The sequence below is a fragment of the Onychostruthus taczanowskii genome, unplaced genomic scaffold (genome assembly GCF_017590055.1).
Source record: "Onychostruthus taczanowskii isolate IOZ18803 unplaced genomic scaffold, ASM1759005v1 scaffold20, whole genome shotgun sequence".
In the NCBI taxonomy this organism is placed as follows: Eukaryota; Metazoa; Chordata; class Aves; order Passeriformes; family Passeridae; genus Onychostruthus; species Onychostruthus taczanowskii.
In genome coordinates this window covers 12,222,352-12,249,051 of record NW_024499240.1, presented here as the reverse complement: position 1 = coordinate 12,249,051, position 26,700 = coordinate 12,222,352, and the positions used below count along the sequence as shown (strand labels likewise).

At 37.0% G+C, this 26,700-nt stretch overlaps 1 protein-coding gene across 2 annotated transcripts in view; it reads right to left on the bottom strand.

Moving 5' to 3' along the window:
• Nucleotides 1–21,117, bottom strand: part of RFTN2 (raftlin family member 2) — a 30,169-nt gene extending 9,052 nt beyond the window's left edge. The window contains exons 1-7 of one of the 2 annotated variants that reach the window (XM_041403462.1): nucleotides 20,675–21,117; nucleotides 15,798–15,978; nucleotides 13,415–13,526; nucleotides 10,764–11,076; nucleotides 7,690–7,890; nucleotides 5,284–5,405; nucleotides 4,083–4,186 (exon numbers count right to left, since the gene is read on the bottom strand). In XM_041403462.1, the coding sequence (XP_041259396.1) occupies nucleotides 4,083–4,186; nucleotides 5,284–5,405; nucleotides 7,690–7,890; nucleotides 10,764–11,076; nucleotides 13,415–13,526; nucleotides 15,798–15,978; nucleotides 20,675–20,813 (1,172 nt within the window). In that variant the 5' untranslated portion in view covers nucleotides 20,814–21,117. Of the gene's footprint in view, nucleotides 1–4,082; nucleotides 4,187–5,283; nucleotides 5,406–7,689; nucleotides 7,891–10,763; nucleotides 11,077–13,414; nucleotides 13,527–15,797; nucleotides 15,979–19,783; nucleotides 19,921–20,674 lie in introns of those variants that run through there. The other variant, XM_041403463.1, reaches the window with a different exon arrangement.
• Nucleotides 21,118–26,700: the final 5,583 nt, after the last annotated feature.

Here is a 26,700-nt window from a genome sequence, read left to right as displayed (position 1 = left end):
AAGCTTCTGGAAGTAAGCTCTGAGAAACTTCACAAACCAGTACTATTCTCAGCATAAACTCAGATCAATAGCTGGTGATGATGGATTTGTGATTCTGTTTGGCCCCTCACAATCTTTTTTTCAGTCTGGCTCAGCTCAGGTCACAGCATATCTTTGCATTTTGTTCTCTTCCTTGGATGAGAACAGGGAGCTTGTGGGAAAAACAAAAACACAGGAGAACGAATTCATTTGTTTCCTTAAGCCTAACAAGGTTTCCTGTTCCAAGAGTCCCTACATCACTATGTGCATTCATTAAAAGAAACAGTGTTTAGATTTTATGTCATTACAAGGAAATCTGCAATCCTGCAACCTTATTCCACTTGGCTAGGTATTTCTCTGTGCCTCAGTTATGTCTCTTTTGATCAATTGAAAAATGTCTCTTCCAAGCAACGAGGCTGAGCACAGTCTCTGGCATGGGGAAGAGCCTAAGGCTTATTTTGTAACAGTGTCTGCATTCCTCCAGAGAAAAGAAAAAAACCCAAACACTGAGCTACAGCTTGTACAAATTCTACTAGAACAGAAAAAGGACATGATGGTGAGTAGACAAGAAGTAAATTAACAAATTTCTAAGTCTGACCTTATTAAAATGCCGCACACGACAAAGCAGCTATGAGCTTAATTCACAAAGAACTCAATGACAGTGGGATTTCCACAGAATTTAAATGAGAAAAAGTGCTTAGAGCAAGGGAAGCTCCACAGTTTCCCTCACATTTCTACATTCCCTCTTTGCCTCATAAGTCAGGGCATTTTGAAAATATAGATTAAGTGGTGGGTCAGGATAAATGAATAACCATAAAGTCAGTGTTTTTGCAGTGCATTGCCCACAGTCTGCCCCGGCCACTCTCAGGGACTACAGTAATCAGGGATGGGAAATAAAGGTCACTGCAGAGTAAGGCTGCTGAAGCCTTTTTCCTGTCTCTTCTTTTAAGAGTGATGAAGAGCAACAGAGACTCTTTTGTTGAAACACCAGCAATTTGTTTGTCTGCTTATGCTGTATGGGCAAAACTGTGTCCTCTTACACATCTATATTTAAGTCCTCCAAAACACCATGAAGCTACAAGCTCAGTAGTACTGCCAATGGCTCTGGTTTTTACAGATCCATTTTTTAATGCATGAATATTTGATGGACAAAGCACTCAGAATAGATGTTAGACAAGATTTTCTGAAAATGACCAAAGGGGATAAGATAAATTATTTTCAAGCATGCAGGTGCAGATTTTTGTGGGGCTATTTTTTTTGCATTTTCATTTCTAAAAAAATTATAACTTTGGAGAGCATGTCTATTTTCAGTTTTGAGACAGACACCAGCCTGGGATACTAAGTGTCCTGGCTCCAAGGATCTATTAAATGAAAAACTTAAAAAGCCTTAAAAGTAATTCTAGTTTTCAACCACAAACATGTATGGACCCTTACAAACTCATGGTACTACCATACTAAAAACTGGAGTAGCAGTAATTTACAAGTGCATACTCATAAAAGATCTGGCATGAGGGAAAGTTTTGCAATAAATTAGGAGAAAAGGAAGACAGAATAGAGGAAAATACTACAGTAAGTAAAAGTGATAATAGACAAAATTTTCTTTAAATACTATGCACAAATTCTATTTTAAAAATAAACATGAAAACATCATTTTGTCAGATCATCCCAAGTTGTTGCTTATTTCATTTCTTCAGTGTTTCTGAAACCTCTTAATATTCAGGCTGGGTTTTGAGTTCAGAGTTTTGAGTCTGGGGAAAAAACAGCTGTTGAGCAGCATAAAGTGTCCTTCTTTATTAAGACTTCTGCATTCCTAGGATAACCCAGCACCACCACAGTAATGGCATCTTTCACAGCAGACACACAGTAACCATGCAGGAATTTCTTCTCCTCTTTAAATACCAACATCACTGCCTAAAAATAGTAGTTATCAATCACTACTCAGCCTATCAGAACAGGAAGACATTAATTTTCTGATTCTCATGAATTCTCAATCCCTAATTAGGAATTCTTGTTCATAAGCTTTTTCCCTTTTTTTTTAATGCAAACTGAATTGCTGTATATGAGATCTACTACAGGGACACAAAACATGATTCATCCTATTTCTTCCAAGAGTAACTCACAAACTTCAATGGGATAACAAGCATTAGACAATTCATACAGACTCCTACTCAACAATCTAGGCCAGAAAACAAATGGTTTTTATTAGGCTGAGTTACTCTAGTGTGGATACAAAATGAATCCAGTTTCAGATTTGGCCAGGATACAACCCCTTTAGCATGGGCACTGCTATTAATGCTCTGGTTGTTCCACACCTGGGGTACAGCACTGCTTGAGACCTAAATATCTTCCTGGTCTATTCTCACTGATTCAAGGGACAGCCCCAGCCTAATCAATCTGTTAATGCTTCCTACAGCACTGCATCCTATTTTTTTTTCCCTTACAGCACTTAGCCTCTTTTAGTTTGCCCAGCCTTGGCTCTGTGATGTCTGAGGTACAAACCAGCACCATTTGATGTGCTGCAAGCACATGCTGACACTCCCAGAGTGTCACTCAGCAGCTGCTCAGGACATTCCTGACCCTGCTGTCCAAACCCTATGGGGATTGGTTCAGTTACATTGCTTGTGAGACACAAAAAGATTGGAACTTAAATATTCTCTCATCCTATGACTCAGAACACACCATGACAACTAAAATCTCCCTCCCATTCTTCAAAGATTATACCCAGATCCTGAAAAGTTACTCTCAAGATCTAAGATTTGGCCAAAATTTCAGCTGTTTATGAAAACCAGGCCTGGTAGCTCATATAGCCAGTAAGTCACCATGTTCAAAGCTAATACAATTAGACTACAAAATTATTGAAGACATTAAAGGATAACCATTTGTTTCATATTCTGGAAACTGCTGCTTCTTCCGAGGAATGCAAAACAGAGACTCTCAAGAAAAAAAAAAAAAACAAAAACAAAAAACTACAGAAAATACCGTATCTTACTGCAAACTGCTTTTGTCTTTGCATTCAACCAGTCGATTAAAATTAACTATTAGAAAAAACACTGCCAAGTATTTCCTGATCACAAAAGCCTCCTTCTTATATTGGGTGAGTTGAATTTAATTATGTCAAATCACTTAAGCAGAACTCTACTTTCTAGAGTAGAGTTCTACTCTAGATTCTACTTTCTAGAATCTTTCACACACATCTTTTTCATACTGCCTTGATTTAACACAGTGAGGTCTGGGATCCAAAGATTACTTGAGTCATCCACTCTTTCCACAGCTGCTAATGAGCCCTAAACCCTGCCTCAGTACCTTTGCTTGCTTTTGAAGCTTGGCAATCTTAATCTAATGGGTGGAGAACTTTTTAAAAAAAAAAAAAAAAGAGAGAATAGAGGTATTAAGAATGCTTGGTCTAGTGTTGTATCTTTTTTGGAGAGAGGTTATTTAAGAAAAAAAACAAAGAAAAAAGCAAGCCTGGAACCTTACGGGGAATCCAGGTCTGCAATTTAGCTCTTCTTACATCGAAAAGAGTCCCATCGCTGCTCTAAATAAGCATTACAGCTAGAGACCTGAAATCCAGTACTCTGGTATTATGTTTGAGTTGAACCATAATGTCTATATTAGAGAAGAGAAACAGGCCAATAACTTGCTGGATTAGCACATTCTCTGCCCTAATTTGCAACAAATACTACAGGACTGTCTTTCCATTAGACCATGGAAAAACATAACTTTTTCCATGGTCTAAATCAGTCATTCACAAGGTCCTAAACTAGCAAAACATTTCAACACTTGTTTCTAGTTGAAGCATGTTTGCTGTGGACTGGGTATGTGATAAAAAGTTTCCTAAATAAAATCTTTCATGTTTGGATTTACACAATGTATTTTAAATTTAGAATTAGTAGTCCAGAGAAGATATGGCAAAGCACTCCATGGAAATGCTACTTACATCTCAAACTTTACATACATTTAACATCACCAACATTTTTGTTCCTTTTACATTAAAGTATGCAAGTAATTATTTGATAATTCTCAGACACACACACCGAAAATGATGTAATCAAGAGTTTGGGTACCTGTCATGTCGTACAATTGGTGTAGGCAGGACACAGGTCAGGAGCCATCCAAACTCAGCCAGCGTGTGCAGTAAAGGTCCATAATCTGTTTTAATTTCACACCCCTACATTAATAATTATAAAAAGTAGTAAAGAGACTCTGTACAGGTTATATTTGCATTTTACACAATTACAACACCTCCCCTCTCACTTTTAATGAGATAATCCTTTGAGATGAAATCAAGCTGTTGTTTGATGGAGATTCATTATTTCAAACTGAAAAAAACTTGAAAAGTTCAAGACTACAAAATCCACGGAAAACAGAATTTATTAGCATTAGGCATGAGCCCTGACTCATCAAGACATAATTCAAAGCACATCTCACTGATTAAGACTTGTCACTTCACTAAATTAGTGCCTAAAACTTTTTAAGCACCATAATTAGGTGTCTCAATTGACATCTTTACAGTTTTTACTCCACGTGTAAAAAATAAGCATCTTACTTAGCTATGTACTTATGGTTTTGGTGGTGGTCTTCCTTTTTTTAAATATAAAAGTTTTTAGTTTGATGTTGTTTTTTTCCCCACACTTGTAAATGTATTTATTATTGCATACTTCAAAAGTAAGAACACCCAACAACAACTGATTTCAGACTTCATTCATACAAATAATCCTAAAAGATTAGAATATTTCTGAACAGTAATCTAAGTAATTTTATTGCTGTAACCTACTACAGCAGTAATGTCAATTTATTAGGAAACCCATGTATTTCATATTTAGCAGTAAAATTTTCATAAAAATACATATCTGAATATTATACTGAATTAATTCACTATCAATTTTCTCTTGTTTTTCTAGTTCTAGTTAATTTCTCTCCTTTTTTTAAAAAACACTTCACACTACCAATGTGACCTGCACTTGCTGAAATAACACCTAAATTAGTCTGAAACACACACAAAAATCCCCCAAGACGTTTTCTTTGGTAGTTGTATTTGTTGGTATTAGTGTTTACAAATGTCAGGCCACATATTTCTTTTATGCACATTTACCAATGACCACACATCTGATTTCATTTTATCATATGGGGCTTTAGTAAAGCCTATGCAGGTGACTTCAGGGAACCATCCTGAATGTCTATGGAACACTGATACCAGCATCCTAAAGAGAAAAACAAACAAAAATACCAGTAGGAAATAGCACTGCTAAATCATCACCTATTTACCTCAATGACTGTCCATTGTTCAACAACTATTGCATCATTTCCTTTCCTGTTTGAACCTGGAACCCCAGCACCTTCTTCTTCATAGATAAATAATCCTTCTAAAGATTTGGGCAAATAATCCCCTGTGAACATAAACATAAGCATGGAGTTTTAGGTTGACAGATTACCAAGATGTACACAAGATGTTTCTTTCTCACTGAACAGTGCTCTAAAATAAAATTAAGCAACTCAGCAAACTCAAATTTGTGATTATTTATGGAGTGTGCAAGTAAACTTACTATTAAAATCCCTTTTTTCTGTACAAATTGAACTGTGAAAAACTGTCTTGAAAGCATTAACCTCTTGATACTCCAGTATGAGTTCCTGTTTCCTGTATTCAGCATATTCATTGCAGGGGATGGGCACAACCTTTTTTTTCCCCTCAATATTGTCATTCTGACAAGACATGTGGCTTTTGGTGTGGTGGGAGAGAGCACAAAAATGAGTGAACCATCAAATGTAAAGCTCAACTACAGCCACTTAAATACATAAATGGCCACAGGAAGAGCCTGAAGCAAGTAATTGTAGGAGGATTCCTGATGGGAAGGAAGTTTCAGAGCACAGCTCCCTGACTCACATGTCAAAACCCACTAGCATCCGTTTGGCCCAAACTAAAGCTGTGCATCAAATATCCGTTCAGTTTCTGGTTTTGCTTCCCCTAACAGCCTTTGGGAAGCTCCTTTTGTGGAGATTTACCTTGACAGCTGACTAACAAACTAAACTGGTACAGCAAAATCATGTAATCCTCAGAATATCAGCATTAAATCCCCTCCAACACTGGATGAGGTATGTTATTACCTGGGTATTAAAGATGGGAAGTTATTCATGCAGAGAGGAGCAGACAGCTCTCTCTGTGGGGAATGGGAAGAATGTAAAACTGTTGTTGGATAACAGCTGCAAAGATTAATTTCAACAGCTGCAAAACCACCCTTCAGTGAACTGTAACAGATCTCCAGAGAGTTCTTTTCCAGCTCTAAAAAAACTCCATAAAGCAAACTACAAATCTGAATTCTCACCTCTCCTCCACCAGAGGAAATTTGGATGTTCTACTGACTTCAATAAACAGGAGTAATAATTTCAGAAAAGATAACTGCTACAAACTGTGGCATTAGACTATTCACGTGCACAAAATATGCAGTTTGAGAGGGACTAGCTGCCAAATTCCATCAGAAGTAAATCTACATTGATGAGCTTATGTGCCTCTGAGTCACTAAATTTACTGCAGAGCTACAGAAACACAGTGATTCACACTCAAAACCGTGGAGAGCAATGAAAACCAAAGCGTTGTCATTACTGACAGATTTTTCTTTTTGAAGAATCGTAATTTAAATTGCAAAGATCTTGTGCTTTGCACTTTTTTTTTTAAGGCCTTTAATAATACAAGAGTGTATATTGTTTTAAATCAAAATTATCAGAAAAAAACATAAGGCATAGTAAATACAGCAACTGCTCAAACTGACAGTAATTTTACACTCCTCACATAATTAATGTAAAAAGCAGACAAAATGACTTATGAAAGGCACTTCAATACATTATTAATTATCTATTGCACTTATTAATCATCCTGAGCATTACAAAAGCTGTTTAAGGTCCCTGGAATCTTTTCAACTAACATTTGACAAGACTTTTCTCTACTGCAGCCCTGTATTTTGCTTACACTGCAATAATGAATTCTAAAAGAACGTCAACAAATTGCAACTTAGTACAAGCAAGACAGGTACAAATGCAACAAAAGCATCACTTTAGTGAAGTATACTGTGTAGGTTTGCTATCAAACAACATTTGTTAAAAAAGCTAATTGTTTTGGAATTTATTAATCATCTCAGTTTGTTTTGGTCTGTACTCCTAACACTAGGGTACTACAATTTTCTTCACTTTTTTTCCAAGTAATTGTACAACAGTAGTTGCTACTAGTTGCTACTATTTTTTGCACACTTTTAACTTCTGGCTTTCAGACAAATCCAGTTCAAATGGAAATGGATCTCCCAATTACACATTTTACCAGTAACACAGTTCAGGAGTTCTAAACACTTACCATCCCATTGTATTTTCCTTGAAAAAGCACAAACCAAACCACAAGAACTAGCACAAGAGGTTTATTTTGTTATAAAGCTACTCTAGTAGGCTGCTTTGGACACTGTCAATTTGATAAAACAAAGCAAAAATTTCAATTACTTAGTCTATTATAAATCTGTGGAATCTGATACCTAAAAGGGAGTAATTTATTTTCTGGGCAGTTACAGATCCATCTGGACATACTACATATATACCCTCCCATCAAGAAGCAAAATATAATCATAATTTTTCAAGTTACATAATTCTATGTAAACAAGCAAAAGCTCAATGATATCCTGCGACAGTACTCACCTTTAGAAGTTTCCCAGTGTACAAAAGAATCAACTAGGGCCAATCCTTGTTTATAATAAAATGTAGTTAGTTCTAGCCAGTCTGCTTCCAGTGCACTAACAACTGGCCCCTTTCTTGTTACTTTCATAGACAAAACACCTTCATGATAGGTCCAGCAGGTGGAATCATCATCAAAAACATTGAAGACTGTATAGAGCTTGTCTAAGGAGAGAAAAAGAAAGAATGAATCTCAAAAGACAGTGTTCCAAAATTTGCAATATTACTAATCTCCTATTTTTACATAATTTTCTATTTCTAAGCAGCAGTTTTAATAATTGTTTCTTAATGTTGCTTTGCTTAAGACCTGAAGTCACTCAGGAGAAGGTGTGAGGGGAGGTACACTTTGGGTTATGAGAAAAATGTGAACTTATTACAGCTGGGCTGTCACTGAATTCTTCAGGTATTTGAGGTCTGCATAAAGAAAACATACAAAGACTAAAAAAAACCAGTGGAAACAGCCTTCATTGTTGCCACTTGTGGAACTTCTGGTACAAATATTTGCAACTATAAAAACAAAAGACAATTTTCTAAGCTTGCAAATGTAAGCAATGCCTGGCTCTGACTTTAACCCATTATCCTCTGAAGTCCCAGTGTAATTAGCTGTTTACTGGGATTTTTGCATAGTAACTGATGATCAGCGGAAGTTAAGGATAGAAAACCCACATATCCTCAAATTGGTTTTCTGTCCAGGTATTAATGCAGTGCTGTAACAAAGCCAGTCACAAACAAGCACTCATTGAAAACTGACATATCCATAGCATATCAGGAAATCACTGGGGCGAGTTATGAAATCCTAACTATGTGAGTGTGTTCCACAAATACACTTGTGGGCCACTGGTGTAGAGGAGTAACACAAAGCAGTTGCCCAGAAATATTCTGATTGTCTGATACTGCTGGGCAGCCTAAATCAATGCAAATCAACCTCTAAATATCAAAGTTTTTGCACTGTCAAAACAAAGGAATTTGCTTAGATGACCCCAGTTAAGAAGTCAGTCTCTCTAGGCTCCAGAAACAGAGAAATTTCCAAAATAGCATTTGTATGCTAAATAATCTGGAAGACTCCCTCTCTGGTCTGAGAAGTGTTACTACACCCACTGCAGGTGACATCAGGTGCCTAGAATAAGGGAAATTCAGAACAAAATGTTGAACTTTTAGTGAGAGATAATTCTTTATCCAGTTTTACCGCTTTCATAGGTACTTACATCAGAATAGATGTGCTTATCCTGACAAACCTTAATTTCTTTTACCATATATTCTACAGAAAAAGGAAATTGTTTCCCAATAAAACTATTCAATTCCTCACATCTACCAGAAATTTACCTCTGCAAGCAATGTATTACAGCCAAAATTCAATAAAATAGCTCAAAAGGCAACATAACAGTAAAAACTCATACTTACAATGCCCAAATCTACAGCTTGGACAGTGTTTTTTTGAGCAGAGGTAAATGGAAGTGGCACACTGCCATAGCAGTATATACCTACACACGTGTAAGACTGCCTTGGAAAATTCACATCAATATTTTTCAAAATGATGGTTACATAAAACATAGACCAAGAAAGGTGGTTAGGTTTCCAGAAGTTCTATCTTATGAGCTCCAGTGATCTTCTATTTGACTAGTGTAGAGAAGCCTGGCATGTCCTTGCCAAAGTTTTTGGAAGTTTCCTGAAAGCACTGCCTGCAGGGGATGCACCGGCTGCTGATCTACCTGGTCACACCAGCCTGCAGAAACAGTGCTCCTGAACAGAACCTAGTTTTCCACTTCTCCCTTACAGGACTGCTAATATATAGCAAACCCACTATTTCAAGCTGTAAGAAAAGAGTTAAGCTTTACCAGATTATGCTATAAAGGCTCACTTGTAGAAAAACTGCTTTTACACAAGTGTTAAAAATAACAGGGACCTTGATTATCTCTGTGCTTAGAGTCATTATGCTCACAGTCTACAAACTGGAGAGGCTGCTCTAGCAGTAAAGTGAAAAGTTTGCTTTTGAGAGCAATTAAAACACGTCTGGCTCATCAGGGAATGCATGAAAGTTTCATGCTGCCTGCTTTCCACACAATTCTGTCTTGCATTAGTTATCTTACTTAGATTACTTCTTTCTTTTTGCCTTTTCCTCTTTGCAGTCAGGAGGCCTTAGAGTTTCAGTACCAGAAGTCAATGTTTCAGGCCATTTTTTGCACAGACTACACCAAGCACCTCATCCTTCTACAACTAAGTTGTCTATCACAGCACCAGCATTTTTTCAATTATGTTTTTCCTTCCTATACTTCTAATGCTTACTTTTCTCTAAGAAATTCATTTTGTAACAATTATTGTCTTCGATTTCATGGTCAATGCATTAATTTCAGTGATCTCTTTCAGGACACTTCTTGAAGGCACGTTACCCAGAAAGAATCCATTATGAACGGATTTATTTGGTGTACATTATGTGAGTTGCCTGGAAGCATGTAAAATTATGGCTCTAGCTGGAAGGGGCTCTCTTTGTTGTCAGCTTCGAAACAGGCATAACTGGAATCACAACGCATACTTTGAAATCATTACGTGTTTGTAATTTTATATTGAGGAAAACTACGTGTGCATTGCAGAAAATATAACCATTGGATCCTTCTAAAAGGAAGGATTTTTACTGCCACATATTTATTACACACATACTGAGCAAAAAACCTTTCTGCTTGCACCACATCTCAAGCCACAGTTACACTGTGGGCGATTCTGGGGCGTTTGTTTGTGGTCTTTTTTTCTTTAAATTGCAAAGTAGAACTCTGACAGTACATCTAAAATAGTATATATGAAAATTGAAATATTTTAATATATTTACTACAGCTCACATACATAAAACAGAAGGTAAATATTTCTTCTGCTTCTTTTACTGGCAATTCTTTTAGAAATATGTATGCATTTACATATGCATGTGTAGAGGCATCTCCAAAACCAGTATGTGATGCAACAAAAAATGCTGGTTTTTTATTTTTTCCAATGCCTCAGCAGCTCAATTAAATACCTTATTTCTGCAACAAACAAGCAGCATTTATTACCATCTCCTTTTCGTGGTTTAGAAGGGCTGACTTCTTTTCCAAACTGGAAATCTGAATCCTCTAACAGTCTGCTTTCTCCATGCATTTCCTCCTCTATCCCACTCTCAGATGAATGACCGCTCAATGTCCCTTCGTTCCAGTTTTTATAGTTTTCCTCAAAGTATTCTCTTCTGTACTCCCGATTTCTTCTGCCCAGTGTTGATTCCAGCTCTGCACCTCCATCTCTGCTTGTTCCATTACAGGCTTTAGGCTGAGGAAAATGCTGTGTTACAAATCCCACAAACTTCTTTCCTCTTTTAGCAGCTTCATTAACCTGCAATACAACATAAACTTAGCTGCAGAGTCATTTTAGAATTGCACGGACCTTTTTCTTCTTTACAACTTGCACATACATGAACCACTTTACTAAACTGCTGTTTAGTGAAGGCCTAACACCGTATTACAGAAGGGTGACTTGTCTTTGATGCTGCCCCTGCTACAAAGTAAATGGAAGTTTCCCAGCTTGTCTTTGGAGTCAGGCCAAGAAAGGTGGCCAACACTGGTACTGACCTCAGAGTACACAAAATCCTTCATTTAGAACAAACCCAAAGTATTTTATTTACTGTGTTGTATTGATAAGCAGTACAGTAGAGCAATAAATAGTATTTCTTTACATATGTGATGCCAGTCATACTAAAAATACTTCTACAGTACTGAAGGTCAGTATCTCTCTCATGAGCCATGAGTCATTACCTGCTGGTTCCCTTGGAGGCTACTCAGCTTTGTTATTACTGAGGATAGTGGAGGAGCAGAGAGAGGAGGGAGTTAGAAGCAAATGCAGAGCCTCTTATTTCAGCCAGTGGTGTCTCCTCTGCACTGAAGTCTCAACACACAACTGTAACATCTGTGCCACCTGTGAGATGTGTCTGTTCTTGGAGGTGGTTACCTCTGTTAAGGAGTGCTGCCTTTTAGGAAGTTGACCCCACTGACACCTCGTACTACAAGCTCCCCTGTGCAGTAAAATTCTCATATGTGGAGAGTTTTGTGCAGGAATGGCTTGATAAGAAAGGACACAGAAATGTAGAGAGTTTTGTGCAGGAATGGCTTGATGAGAAAGGACGCAGTCAAACTGGCCTGATAAAACTAGATGGGAAAGGAGGCTAATGATATCTTGAAGGACAGGGTGTCCTTCAGGAGGGAAAGTCTCGGTAAGACTGTATCAATAAGTTGCAGAATTAGGGACTGAGAGTTAGCTCTAAAATCACAAAAATGCAGAAGAGACCTTCAGATGATGTAATGACGCAAATAACACATTAACCAATGATGAGCTACAGTTTTGCACTATGCATGAGCTAATTAAGTATTGTATTTAACCAAGTGTATGATTATCATTAAACTGAGAGTTTGCTGATGACCATCTGGTGTCGCCTCTCCCTTCTTCGACACTCATAGGTAAATACAGGAGCTTCAGCTCACAAAGAAGACATCACATGGGAACTACTGGATTAAGTGAGGGCAGAGGGGGAAGGATCTATATTCAGTTTACTCACATAAACTATTAATCTCCAGAATGAGTAAAAACCAAACAACTGATGGTACTGCAATCCCTTTTTAGTACCATGAGTGTGACACTTCAGTCTATCTACTGCCATTATTTATGTACAGCAATGATACAATATGCCAATCACTTGGGTTATATCTACAGAGCTGCTACTTCAAGGACAGCCAAAATAGTTTTAAATTTAACAAGCCACAGAGAAAAACAGACAATACAATAATCTTTTTGCTGAAACACCACAAAATCTTATTGTTTCATTTCTTAAAAGTACGAAGATTTGTCTTGATTATAATGGCTCTGTGTTTTTAAAACAGAGCATTTTAAAATCATATTATTCTCACATACTACTTCTGTAACAGATATGCTTCCAAGACTCCATCACTGCTCATTTCAAGCGTGTTTTTCCTTCTAATTTTTGTCTGCTACGCTACACCACCAACCTGGAATAGGTATATATATATGGTATAAATGTATAATGTAATCACATTTTAAATTTGAAACACCTGACAAAGTCAAAACAAGCCATTTATAAAATATAAACAATTCTTGAAATTTCAAAGATCATTAAAGATCTCCAATATGCTTTTCCTTCTACTACCCTCCTTGGCAACTAATGTGACAGATATCACTAACTCTTACAATAACAATAGCTTCCTGTTTCAGCAAATCTTCAATTTTGCAGAGGAAGTTAAACACAAAAAGAACTAGAACTGTAACTTGCATTCCAGTAGAAGTTTTCTGTAGCTATACAATGTCTTCAAAAGCTGTGCCAAGTAAATATTTACTACAGTTCCTATACATGTTGTATTTTTTATTAAAGAATGAAAAGAACATTTCTTCTTAGGTACTTAACTCAGAAAAAAAAGTTCACATATAATGTAAGTATTTTATAAAGAGAGATCAAGCTTTAGCCTGACTTCCCTTTCAGTGAAGGCTTCCAAAGCTTTACAGGCATACTTAGTCCTACATTACAAATGTAACTCTTTTCTCACTTTGAGAAAAGTTTTGTAGCTTCTATAAAATAAACACAAAACTAAAACCACAACCACTAAATGTAACTTACATGTATGATAGAAACAAAAATCTGAAGAGAAGTTGGAAAAATCTCCCTTACCTTTTCTAGCAGTTCTTTCACTACTTCATTTGTCAGTGTTTCATATGTTAAAGGGCATTCCTCAATCACCAGCCTGGGGTGCCTTTGTCCTCTGGGTGCTGTGTGCTTCTGGCTAGAACACAGAAAGAAAGCAGTCTTTGTCAGGAGTTTGCTGCCAACTTGAGCAAATGCTTGCATATAGAATTCTTTTCTTTTGGAATAGTTATGAATGAAATCCTGACAATGCTTCTTCATACTATTTAGAACTCAGTGGGTTTTGGTGTTTTGTTCTGTTTCTTACACAAAGTGACAGGTACTGTGCGTTTCAATGCCAGGATAAGAATATTAATATTTAACAGGAATTTCATCTGAAGACCATGCAGAGTGATATTTTGGAAATTAAGCTTTACTGACAAACAGCTCTGCATTTGTAATAAAAAAATGCAAACCACACAAATTTAAACCATAAATTGAGTAAACACAAAGCAGGTTCAGTTTTGCAGAAAACATACCATGAATAGAAATGGTCCTTTTACACTTTTAACATTCTGCTGCTTGGTTTTTGTAACTAAAGCAGAGCTGCAGCTGTTAAATGAAACAGTATAGGCAAATACTAGGAATACAATACAAAAACACTTTCTGAGGGTTAAATAATGTTTAAATCTCTCATATTGAAGATGACAAACACTAACTTGCATTTAAAGTTACGGAATAGTTTTGTCGAAGAAGGGAGAGGCGACACCAGATGGTCATCAGCAAACTCTCAATTTATTGATAATCATACACTTGGTTAAATACAATACTTAATTAGCTCATACATAGTGCAAAACTGTAGCTCATCATTGGTTAATGTGTTATTTGCGTCATTACATCATCTGAAGGTCTCTTCTGCATTTTTGAGGCTTTAGAGCTAACTCTCAGTCCCTAATTCTGCAACTTATTGATACAGTCTTACCGAGACTTCCCCTTCTGAAGGACACCCTATCCCTTCAAGATAGCATTAGCCTCCTTTCCCATCTAGTTTTATCAGGCCAATTTCACTATGTCCTTTCTCATCAAGCCATTCCTGCACAAAACTCTCCACAGAACAGTACTCATGTTTCATCTAAAGCCAGTTGCGTTATTAGTCAGACAATATTTAGCGTATGCCAAAAATATAACAGGATTTTATTTGATGCTTTCTTTGTATAACCATTTCATTTAAAAAAGAACATAAATTTGACACATTCAAATATAAAAGTTAACTTTCCAAACAGTAGTTGGAGAAAGTGTATTTGCCCACAGCAAAACCAGCCTTGGTACATATGGCACCTGGGAAGGAAACTGGAAACTACTCCAGTTTCACAGGAAGGCTAGAGAGTCTCATCCTTCACCCATTCAAGGGCCTAAAGGTTCAAACAACAACTCCCAAAGGATGCCACATCCACAGGGATAAGGCAAAGTGTGGGAGCTGTGTGCTGGCAGTGTCAGCTCTTGGAAGCTTCAGCTCCCGGGCAAGCATTTTGCTTTCTTACTCAACCTTGTGCCCACAGGAACAGCATTCACCTTGCTTGCAGATGAATTTATAAAGGATAAATTGCATGAACAACAAATAATCCTGACAATGCTTGTTTAATCAAGGGGTTTGAGAATTTCGCTCAAATGAATGTTTTACTGGAGTGGCAGCAAGGCAGCTTCCAATTCACACCCTCCCAGTCCCTCAAATAAAGACAAGAACCTTTGCGCATCACATAACGACTCAGGAGAGAAGGAGAAGCTTCACAGCTTCTAATGCTGTAAGAAATCCACTTCCTGGTTATTAAAAATAAGAACAAGAGCTTATTTTCTTTGCATTCAAAGGAACTAATGAATGGTAACATTGCTTTGTATGTGTTCTTTAGGATCACATGGTGATTTTAATGCAGTAAAGACAAGAGTAATAAACAAGACCATGGATCTGGAACATAACCCAGCTCTTGCCCTCCCTCAGTGTCAAAACTAAGCTTTTGTATGACCTCTGCTCCAGAATGATGATTTCCTTCTTAATAAGGAAAAAACCCAAACTATCCCTGACAAATTAATTCACAAACGATGTCATTTTTCCCTGGGAAAGACAAAAGTTTTGAAAACCAAGAACAAGCAAGCATGAGACAGTTTAAAGCAGCTTATTACTCTCCTAGCATTTTGGTTAATCTTTTATTTGCTGCAAGTTCCAAGACAGATGTTATTACACTTTGGATTTTGTTAGGATATTTACTAATGCAAAGGAAACATTAGGTTACTATGTGCTTAGCATTAATTAAAGACATTACTAACTGGCTAATCTGAGGCGCTCATTTCAAATTAATAAATTATGAATGCTGAGCAGCCCACTTACAAATGGCTTCAGTAAAGGATCAGTGAATTCAAGTGATTTCACTGTTACCTTAGTTTTAATCGTGAGAGTACCACTCGATACATGTGACTGGCAGGGAAACTCCTCCTCCGTCCCACTGGCATAATGGGATGCACAGCTCCTACCACATAGCCTTTGCTGTAATATTCTTCCACCCGAGATGCTATATCCGACACAGAACTTATCTTGATAACTTCTGGATTTGAAGAAGCTGAAAAGCATTGAAAGCAGAAGAGAAGCACACGATACTGTGTAGTCTATAAACATTTTGGTGAGTTCCTTTTATGTAAACCCCACAAAATCTGTCCCCAGGCATTTATTAAAACCTACAATTCTATTTACACAAGAAAAAGCAGATTCACGGATGATTCAACACTATTCAACTACTTCAAGCACCTATTTTTACAACTTGATACCATCTATTTTTAACATACTTGGCAACATTTTCTGTTTGATCAAGGTCTGCCAAGTTGATTTAAAAGCTGTGCTAACATCTAAACACATAATAGAGCTGAACTTAACAAAGCAACTATTTTGCCTAGACAAAGCCTTAAACATACTAATGCAGTATCCCTCAACTCTAGTTTTCAGGTAAATTTCCACATAACAGATTTAAGCCTATGACAATTGATTTGTTTCCACTAGTATTTTTTTCCCTTAGAAGTGATCTAAGGCTTATCAGTTGACATTCTGACAGTCCCAGTTCCTTTTCTCAACAGACTTACACATCACCTAAGCGAGTCACTGATTTCTAAGGAGGGTCCCTCTCAGCATGTGCAGGCATTTTGCATCAATAGGCAACACCTGGATAATACATTATTGTTAGGGAAAACTACAGAGATAAAGGGAAAACTTCTTGGAGAATCTTGTTTAAATGATCCACAGCTTTTGCAAAGAGAAAAGGAAGATTCCACACTGGTAACAGATACATGCCCTGCTACAGTCAGTCTGATGGGTCAGTAATTCCTGTTTCTCTCAAGTACATGTTGGAACTCTAGATGGTCTCAGAAAGCAGGAAATCAATACTCACACACAAATAGCAGCAGAAGAGTCATTATGCCAGCACAGATTTGCCAAAGCTTTCATCCTTTGCACTTAGGAACTCTGATAACAAAACAGCCTGCCTGGAAATCTGCTGCTCTATTGCTGACCTCTGCTCCAAGCACCCTACTTGACTGGATCCTGATGGATCCCCCTCTGCAGGACCTTCTATGCATTAAGACCAGTGCCCATGTGCATTAAACGATGCCTCAGTCAAAACTACGTGACCTTGCAACACTTTGTCCAAGATACAAATAACTAGTGTGCTGCCCTAAACATTCCCTTTCAAAGCATACAACTGAAAATAACTACTGTTTTAAACTATCAAAAATCAGAGATATGACTCCTTAGTTTGCACAAATATTTTATTCTAATACACTGAATTAGAACCCTGCTGATTCACACGTAGTGTTCTGTAAAGCCACTGCACTGCCCTCCCAGTATAAAGTGTGGATACTATTGACATACATACAGTTACTGAGGGCTTTAAAAAAAGAGCACAAAAACACCACAAAATATCAAAAACTGGTATTTTACAACACTCAAATGCTTTTTAACACTACTTTCTACTAATGGGAAAATGAATGGTGGCCTACTCTGCTTGTCACTGCAAGAGCCTTAACAGAAAAGCCATCAAGAAGAACCAGAATAATTTATACCATGGGAAACACACCACCAAAAATTATCACCAACATACATACTGATGGTTTATTGCTGATAACCAGCAAATTCAAGCTATTAAACTAAACTGTCAGTCATTCTCAGTCACAAGGACAGAGCTGTTGCACTTTTTCTTTAAGCAGACAGTGTAGCACAGCATCCCTTTTGTAAACAGATGATGTTTTGTCATTAGCAATACCCCCATCCCATGACTCCACTCATTGTAAATCCAGGAGCCACATGTATTGAGAAATAACTGCTCCATAGCCCACAGACCAAAAAAGCAGGAATGATGCAATATGATCATAATTTCTCTGATTTTATAAATGTCTTAAACCCTTTTTCATAAAAAAAGTTTCCTTCCTGACATGCTCTCAACAGGTAGCCAAAATACTGTAGCGATAACAATTCCAGCTAATTTTCCAGCTGCATAGTAAGCCTCAGATGCAAGATACTGAAGATGATGACAAAACAGCTATTTCATACATATTCACACTGGCATTCAGAGTGACAAGAACTTGACAGCATGTCATCTTAGTAGGCTGCATCAGTATTTCTTCTTTCCCCTAAGAGAAGGATAGTGGATAACGCAAAAGTATTCTGTTTAGTAGAAATTTATAAACTATCCCTACTTTCTGGTTAAACTGACTTAAAAAAATAGCAGCTGTTTGTGTGATTGGGATATGCTTCACGACTGAGACCTTGGAATTTACAATCACTGACTAGCATTTAAAATTACACTTCAGAGTCCACTGCTCCCTCTTTTTTGTACTATTCCAGTCCACCAAAATAAAAGATTGGCTGTGATTTTTTTTTGTTTGGGATTCCCCTGATAGCCATCGTCCTCCATGGAACTCAAAGCTAATTTTTACAGTAGGGATGGGAGCATTTTGGGGACCAGGAAAGGAGAAGCCAAGGTTCAGTGCACAGCTAATAACTAGTTAAGATGCACAGGGACTCCAGCCAGCAAATTCAGACTACAGTATGGTTGACCTAATCTGCATCATGGCCTGGGAGAAAAGATCAGGGACTGCTGAAAGTTCCCCCAGCAGGCTCGTTTTGACTGCACATTGAATGTATCTGATAAAGTATAGAATAAGGCATATTGAATTGAAATTACACACTTGTGCTTGCTATACTTTTATCTTGATACAGGACATGGTTTGCTGTAAGATCTTAAAATGTTATTAAGTACAGATTTTCTGTTTTACTTGGTGCAAGATCCAGTGGCAAGGAATCACTCGGGCACACAGAAACCTCCTATGCAGAGGAAGACTTTGTTCTGGAAGTAGGCAAAGCAGACTGAGTGCCATAAACACACAACTTGACAGCAGAGCAAAAACTTTGGTCTGAAGTGATAAAGGGCGCTCACTTAGTTTAGTTAAGCCAAAAGACATTCAAATAGCAACAAGTACATGAGCAAGCTGACTGAAGGAAAAAGGAAAAAAACCTCAATATATTCTCCACAATACTTGAGCCAATCCACCCATTTCAGAAACATTCAGAAGTGAAAAATGCCTCCAAGACAGTAGATATATGCACCATGTTCTTTTTCTGTATTCATCTTAGCTCTAAAAATAGAGACTTAAAAAAAATTTAAGGTTATATACACATGTATAGAACCATTCAACAGAAAGACACCTTTGTTTATAAATCCCCTTACTTCCAGTAAGAAACCTAAAAAAGAGTGAGGCAACTCTGAAACTGATCTCAGTTATTTAACATTCATAATTCCACTGAAGCAAAGCAATTCTGATTATCAGACAAAACAACAGAAAATGAATCTTTACTGCCATACTCCTAGGTTATTAAAACAGAGATACACCTTGAATTGCACTTGGTTGATGGGCTATTACTTCAAAGGTCACAACCACCTTTAAAACAAATAATTTCTAAAACACTATTAGAAACTGTAACTTGAAAACACAGCAAAACTATCTGGAACAGAAGCTGTTTAACAACACTGAATGTTCTTCAGTTTCCAAAAAATTTATCCTTCCTATATCACTAGATAATCCATGTATGTACTAGGCAGCCTAGCTTTATTTCCAATATCTTACCGTGATTTATTCGACAGTTTTGTTTCTTCAAAAGGAAAAAACCAGTGAGAAACTTTTTGTGTAAATAAACAGAACAAAGTTAGATTTCTAGTACTATATAGCCTAGCAGAATATATCTTCTGTTAGTACCCCACAGCTTTTTAATGAAACGACTCTTGTATTTTAAATAAAAATATTACAACACTTAAAAATAATCAAAAGCCAAGTTTAGTTTATGAAAAAAGTTCTTGTAATTGCAGTAAGATCTGCACTTACACTGTTTCCCTTTATCCAACCCTTCTAGTAACAGCATTTACTTCAAATCCTCGTTATTAAGCATTTCCAGTAGATTGGGTTGTTAGAAAATGCAAGTTACTATGAAGTGACTGTAGAACTGAGCTGTCTGTGCTCTGAGGGCAGCCATCTGGGCTTGTTTATGTTTTCAACTTTGTGGAACAGGGAGTTGCTCTGTTAGAGATGGGACACCCTCGGGAAGGAAGTATCCCACAGAGCGCTGTCTGCCTCTAGCTATGCATACAGATTTTGTTTCATTTCAGACACAATTTCAAAAGACTATTCAACAACTACCAGTAAAGCATTTGGGAAAAAAAGTAAGACAAAACTCAGACTCTTGTAACAGAAACTTCTACTAAGAGACTGCAGTGGGTGTAAGAGGGGAAGTTACTCCTGATACACAACTAAGAAACAGACTTACTTCTGCATAAAGTAACAAGGACAATGACAGCCTGTTTTCGGAAGTCGAGTGCATTTAAAAAACTGTTATTCAATTAAGGCTCAGGCACAGTGTATTTTCTGAACCGTCACACTGAATTCAGACAACCATTATTCAAAGCGAGTACGGATGGCAGTATCTGACTCACAGGAAACTAGGGAAAAATCTCTTAACAGTTTCTAGCCAGCTTCCTTAACAAGGACAGTTGTATAATTTGGAGGGTTTGGTTGTTAAAAATACTTCAGCAGTTTCCATTGTAATTTTATACAAGTAAGAACCTTCGTCATGATTTGTGTTTCAAAATAAAAGTCTTACATTTTGGCTAGCTTCGATAAAAGTGCCTAAGATTTACTGTAAGTCAAACAAGACAAAACTAACTTAAATCCTGTTCCTTCTTATTTCAAAATAGTAAAGACACAGCATAAAAAAAATACCTTCCAAGGTAAAATCCAGCAATACATATTCATATGCAGAATCCGTCTTTGTTTCAACTTGTGGTCTCTTCAGTGTAGAAAAGATTTTTCCAGGGCTGCTATCATCTGGGTCTTCCAGCTTTCTCAGTCCGCACCCCATGGCAAGATCTGCAAATGATTAAGTCGCAGGAAAAGGTGGGGGGAGCAGCAAGATCTGTCGCTCTTACTACAGGAAAAAAAAAGGAACCAAATAATTCCCCTTGATTTTTTTTTTTCCTATTAGCTGTAAATCCAAACAGAGAAAAATTCCAGTTCCCAGACTGAAAAGCAAAGGTACTTTCCATTCATTTTTAATACAGAAGCAGTAAGCTCGTGATGATTTCAAGCCACAAACTTGGTTAAGAGTAGGCTTGATTTCGCAGCAACATTAGAGCTGCTCCCAACTAGCAGAGATTTTCCATGCCACGTCAATTTACAGCCAGCCCCTATCAGTGCTCTCTTGCAGAGGACACCAATAGTGCTTTGTTTGTCCTTCTAGACTGACTGGGTGAGGGGGGGCGAGGGGGAAGAAGAACTGAAAAAGAAAGTTAGAGAGAAACTTGTCTGTCATTACTTACCTCCAGAAGTTCCCAACTGCAGTAGAAAGTCAGACAGGAAAAAAGCAAGTTAGTCAGAATGAAAGAATGAGAAAAGAGCCTCAACATGGTTGGAGATGAAAATCACTTCCAGAAAGGAAGTCAGCTTCAAGAGGAAATTGCTTCTGGCATCTCAAAGGGTAGAAAGGCAAATGAAAAGCTGTTTAGTCCTTATTTTAGATTTCAGAGTTGGCTCCTATTTCCTTTCTACACGGACTTTGTTACAGAGAAAAAAAAAAAACCAACATGAACACAGTGTAACAGTGTAAAAATATGCAGTAATTTCTTGTCCAGAAAAATCAATAAGAATCTTTAGCAGGAAAATTAACTTAAGTAACTGGCTTCGAAAAACACCAAAAATAATTACACTGAAATATTCCTCATTTCAAATGGGAAAAAGTCTCTGTCAACACTACATATAAAAAAAAATTACAAAACTTTGGTTTCCATTACTCCTGGGTATTGAACAAACAGCATCCTTTTCTCCTCTGTTAAACTCACCTTAGCTGGTGCAGCCACGGATTTTCAACACTGTAAAAAGTTTATATAGAAAACTTATCTTTAGGTTCTCAAAATTCAGTATAATTTTAAGGGCTTTCACTACTCTTCCATTAACTATTGCAAGCCACTTGTAACTGCATTATACCTGATGCAGACCACAAGAATGCATAGGGAGAAAAAAAGAACACTGAGTGATTTTCTGTGGCCCTGCTGTTCCCAGTATGAACTGTTAGGAATTTGCCTTTTTATTTTTAAGCACCTAAAGAAATTCAGAGTCATCTAGAGAAAACTGAAGATTCGTAACACCATTGTAGATTATATGAATGGCACATTTAAATTCAAAAGGTTTTTCTCCTTTTTGCATTGAAATATATATACCTTATTAAATATGCTAATATTTTCTATAAAAAATAACTTCAAGTTAGACATTAACTATTTGTGGGTTTCTGTTCTACTGCAAGCAAAGTGATCTAACTTTTTATTTAAGTAACTTAGCAGGAATAATAAGTTTAGAGACTACAACCTTTTGAAATATACATTATAGATGATAGTCACTTAATTCTAGAAAAAAAATTAAAATCACTTCACGCAGAGCCTGGAACTGAAGCTGTAATTATTGCAGTCTTTAAAACAGGCTCCCAAGTGCTGAAACAGAAAGGAAATCCTCAAGTGTTGTCTTCTCGATTAAAACCTAGGAAAACATATCAAACATGCAGAATTCTTCATCTTCTTTAGAGTCTTCTCACACAGAAATTGCTCCCAAAACACGACTTTTTTTCAGTAAAGACTATCCCTGAACTGTTGCTGTATCAGCCATACATGTAAAGTGTCCACTCAGCCTTGAGAATCCAGCTGCTTCATTCTACACACCCCTTAAGATTCATTGTAACTGCTTGTATGAAGCCATGGCATGAGTAAGATAGCTGCAAGTAAAACAACTCTTTTGCAGCGCTAGTCCAGTTATCAGCAGGCTGCTTTTTCATTTTTACTTGGCTTAAAATAGCTACATTTTTAATGAGGCCATTTTGAACGTGTATTTCGAACTCTTCATGACAAGGCTTACACAATATTACAACCCCCTCATCAAGACAGGATTTTCCACAATATAAACAAACTCTTACAACATCAGGAAGAATCACAGTTACAGATAAAAGCAATGGGCCATATTTTGTGCAATCCTAGATAAGTATACATAGTTATAAGCTTCCAAGTTGGAAGTCAGTCAACAGTTGTCATAGCAGACTTGACTCAAGTCACTAATAAAACCAAAGGTTGCACAGACCAATATAAAGAAAACAAAACAAAATCAGCAAGAATGAGCAGCATCCCCCGCTGGAGTTTAAACTGCACCAAAACACTTGAATGACTCAGGAGAGACACAGGATCACAAGATTCTTAAGATTCAAGAGCTGTTTAAAGAGCTGTAATTTCCTGTTACCAAGTGGATACAAACTACAAAACAATCTACTTCCACTGACCCAAAATGCAAAGGCTCTGGGAACGGGTATCAGAAGAGAGCCCTGCGATTCACCGGCATGTTGTATTTACAGCATCCCTTCTGAAAGGGCTTGTGACTCCTTCACTGAAGCTTCATATAATTTTTAGACTTTAAAGAAGGCAAAGACAGCCAGACAAAGGACCAATGAGTCCAAAGGAACTTTTTCTCCATGGAAGGCTTCCAGATCCCCAAAAGTTTTGTTCTGATTAAACAGAAAAATATACCAAGACAGCAAGAGAAGCACACCAATAGGGATGTGTGTCACATGCTGGATTACTGGCTGGCCACTGGCAACACAGGATGAGAAGCAGCAGCAGTTCTGCACAGCAGCTTTGACCAGACTGTGAGACAAGCAAGCCTTGCTGTCTACCCACACCTCAGGGCTGTTCCTCCCTTTGCTCGTGATCTGCTTTGTTCCCTCTTGTCTGGGGGAGGTTTGAAAGCTTTTATGTGGGAGGCATTTTTGTTTTTCTTGTTACCTTACTAGGCTTATTGAACAAAACTACACCACTCCATGCTTGAAACTGCAGTTTGGAAATAGATGTCCCCTGTTCCTGACTCTGTGCTAAGCTGCGATCACTATGACAGCCAGAGCAGGCTCTGTCTATGGCCTTGGTGACAAACGAGTGGCACTGGCACCCCTTTTTGATGAAATCTCTCTTGCTAGAATTGTTAAGACAACCCTTCTTGAGGTTTGGAACATCTGTGACAAACCCATCTGAACACAAAGCCTGTTTACAGGAATAAAATTATTTACTTCTCCAAAACCCAATATGATCTGCAGAAGGTATTTAATAATGCAGTTTAAACATTTCCTCCCCCATTACCTTAGGAGATCAAGAATGGGAGATGATACCTGATCAGAGTTTCCTCTTGACTAAAACAATGAAATGTAAGGAAAATTATTAAAACAATGCAAGTACACAAAAGAGGTTTCTTGTCTGTATGAACAATATCTAAAGCGAAACTCAAGGAAGATCCTAAATTACTGAATCTGCAGCTCAGTCAGCTACACCAGCATACCAACAACCCTGTCTCTTTCCAGTTAGGACACTGGCTAGTGAGTTAAATGCAACAGGAATCATATTGCTTTAATGCTAAATTCACTTCAAAAATAAGTAAAAGCAGCAGTATTATAATTTTACATTTCAAAATATAAATCACAGACTTTGTGAAAGGGCTATAGAATTTAAAGTGTATCACAACCATGACACAACTCCTGCTCCATCCCATGACTTACAACTGGATGAGGATTCCAAAAGGAGAACATCTCCCATCTTCCAGCCTGTTAGGCCACCACTGGGACAAAAAACAGTCTGGGCAGCTTGTATCAGTGAATTTGTTACAGGTGAGCTCATCAGGGAAAAATTTTGAGTGAATAACCTTCTCATAGATGTACCACCAGCAAAGATCCATTCCTATTCTCAAGGGTGATGTAGTGAGCAGCAGAAATGCGAAAATCTTAAACCTCTACCAATTAACTAAAAGATTATTATTAATAAAGATTTCACTAGGACCAAAACTGACTCAGTGAAAAAGAGAAGGGATAACTCCCTCTGACAAAGACAAAATGCAAAATATTTGGACCAAGCACATTTCCTATTTGGGCTGAAATGTTTGCATGTTTACAAAGGATATATGGGAAAAAATAAAGAAATCAGCATTATTATTGGCTATAGATCAGTCATCACTGACAAAATGTAAGCAGAGGACACAGACATTAATAAGATACAAGACAACAAATTACAAACCAAAGATAAATTAATCAGATTTCTTTGGAACCTGAGGGTAATTGAACAGCTAGTTTGAGGACTCAAAAATAACACATTTAAAACACCCTAAATATTAAAAACCTCAAATTGCAACATTTTTAAACTTTAGTTCCCCTTTTAACTTTTTTCCAGGCTTACTTCCTCTGTTTTATGACTTAAAGCAAACAAAGTTTTTGTTTGAGTGAGGATAATGACAGAAAAAGCAAAAAGCTTCCATCAGAAGAATTCAGCAACTCAGTTGTCAAATATTTTTCACACCTCCATTCCCAAGAGCAATTACTTTAACTAAAACACATTTATTTCTTTTTTCTCTGGAATGACTCAATTTTAAGATACTAACAAAGTATCAGGGTTCCATTCTGAAGGCTCTGAGGTTTGGAAATTTCCTTTTTTTTCTTCAGCCTAAATGATTTTCCTTCGAAGGAAGAGTTTTGTGAATGTGACCGGAACAGTCTTGTTAAGAACATTATAACTTGAGCAGAAAAGCCAACTTTTCTGCTGTAAGTTTTAACTTAAATGTTCTAAAATAATGAACAGAGATGACAACAACAGTTTGCTTTTGCAGTCATTAAAACATAGTTTAATGATCAAAGTTAAATTTCATTTTCTCATGTTGTTTTAAAGCCATATTAAAACTCTGATACTGCAATAAACAAAACTTACAATCCAAACAGTAAATATAGACCAGCTGGAATTCAACTTGTAGCTACCAACTCAGAACTTTACTAGAAATCCAAAACTACAGAAGCTTGTTTATTATTGCTGTATTACATGCAGTTTCAATAGAAAGAGCTTTTAATTTCTAAAATTGTTAACAGTTCTCTAAAATGAGATCTGCAAATTTATTACATTTTTCTCTCTGCATTCACAGCGTTTCACTTAGCAAGGCAGTAGCAAGTGTATCATCTGTATCTCAATACAGTATCAAACACTAGAGCCCTAAGTTAGCCACCAACTAAACCCAAGGATTCTAGAAAGAACCTGCATGGGCTAGATCTGGATTTTCTGTATAACAGCTATATAAGGATTAGTGTGCAGGACTGCACACATGGCACTGTATTCTGGATCCTTAAAATAAGGACTAAAGCTGAGTATTTTTTATTTCTATAGGAAACTTAGGAAGTTTTTATAGCAGGTGAAGTGAACCTACCGTAGTACTTCAACATTACAAAGGCACAAACCTGTTTTACAAAAAAAGAAGTATTTTGCAGCTATACAATACAACTTTTCACATTTTATAGCTATGTTAAACAGAGAAAAACATTTCAAGAGAGCCATGTGTTCTGCTAGTTACTGCTGGAATGCAGTTTACTCAATGACTTATTAGCTATTTTGGAAAATGAGTATCTGAATATAAAGAAATGGCAATTTAAAGTGAAAAATGTAAACAGTTTTTCAGGAACAATAAATAGACTTCTGTTGCATAAGATCTGAAGCAGGAACCAAAAATGCTAACAAACCAGAGAATTTACATTTTACAAGAAAAAACAGCCAAACAGATAGACAAAAATACCTGAGAGACAATTTCAGTAACTTTCTGCCTGTCCAAGTTTTTATCCAGTGTTAATAAAACAGAGTATGCTAGAACTAACCTTCTGCAATGGAAATGTAACATAAGCAGACAGCAGTTGCTAGAAATAC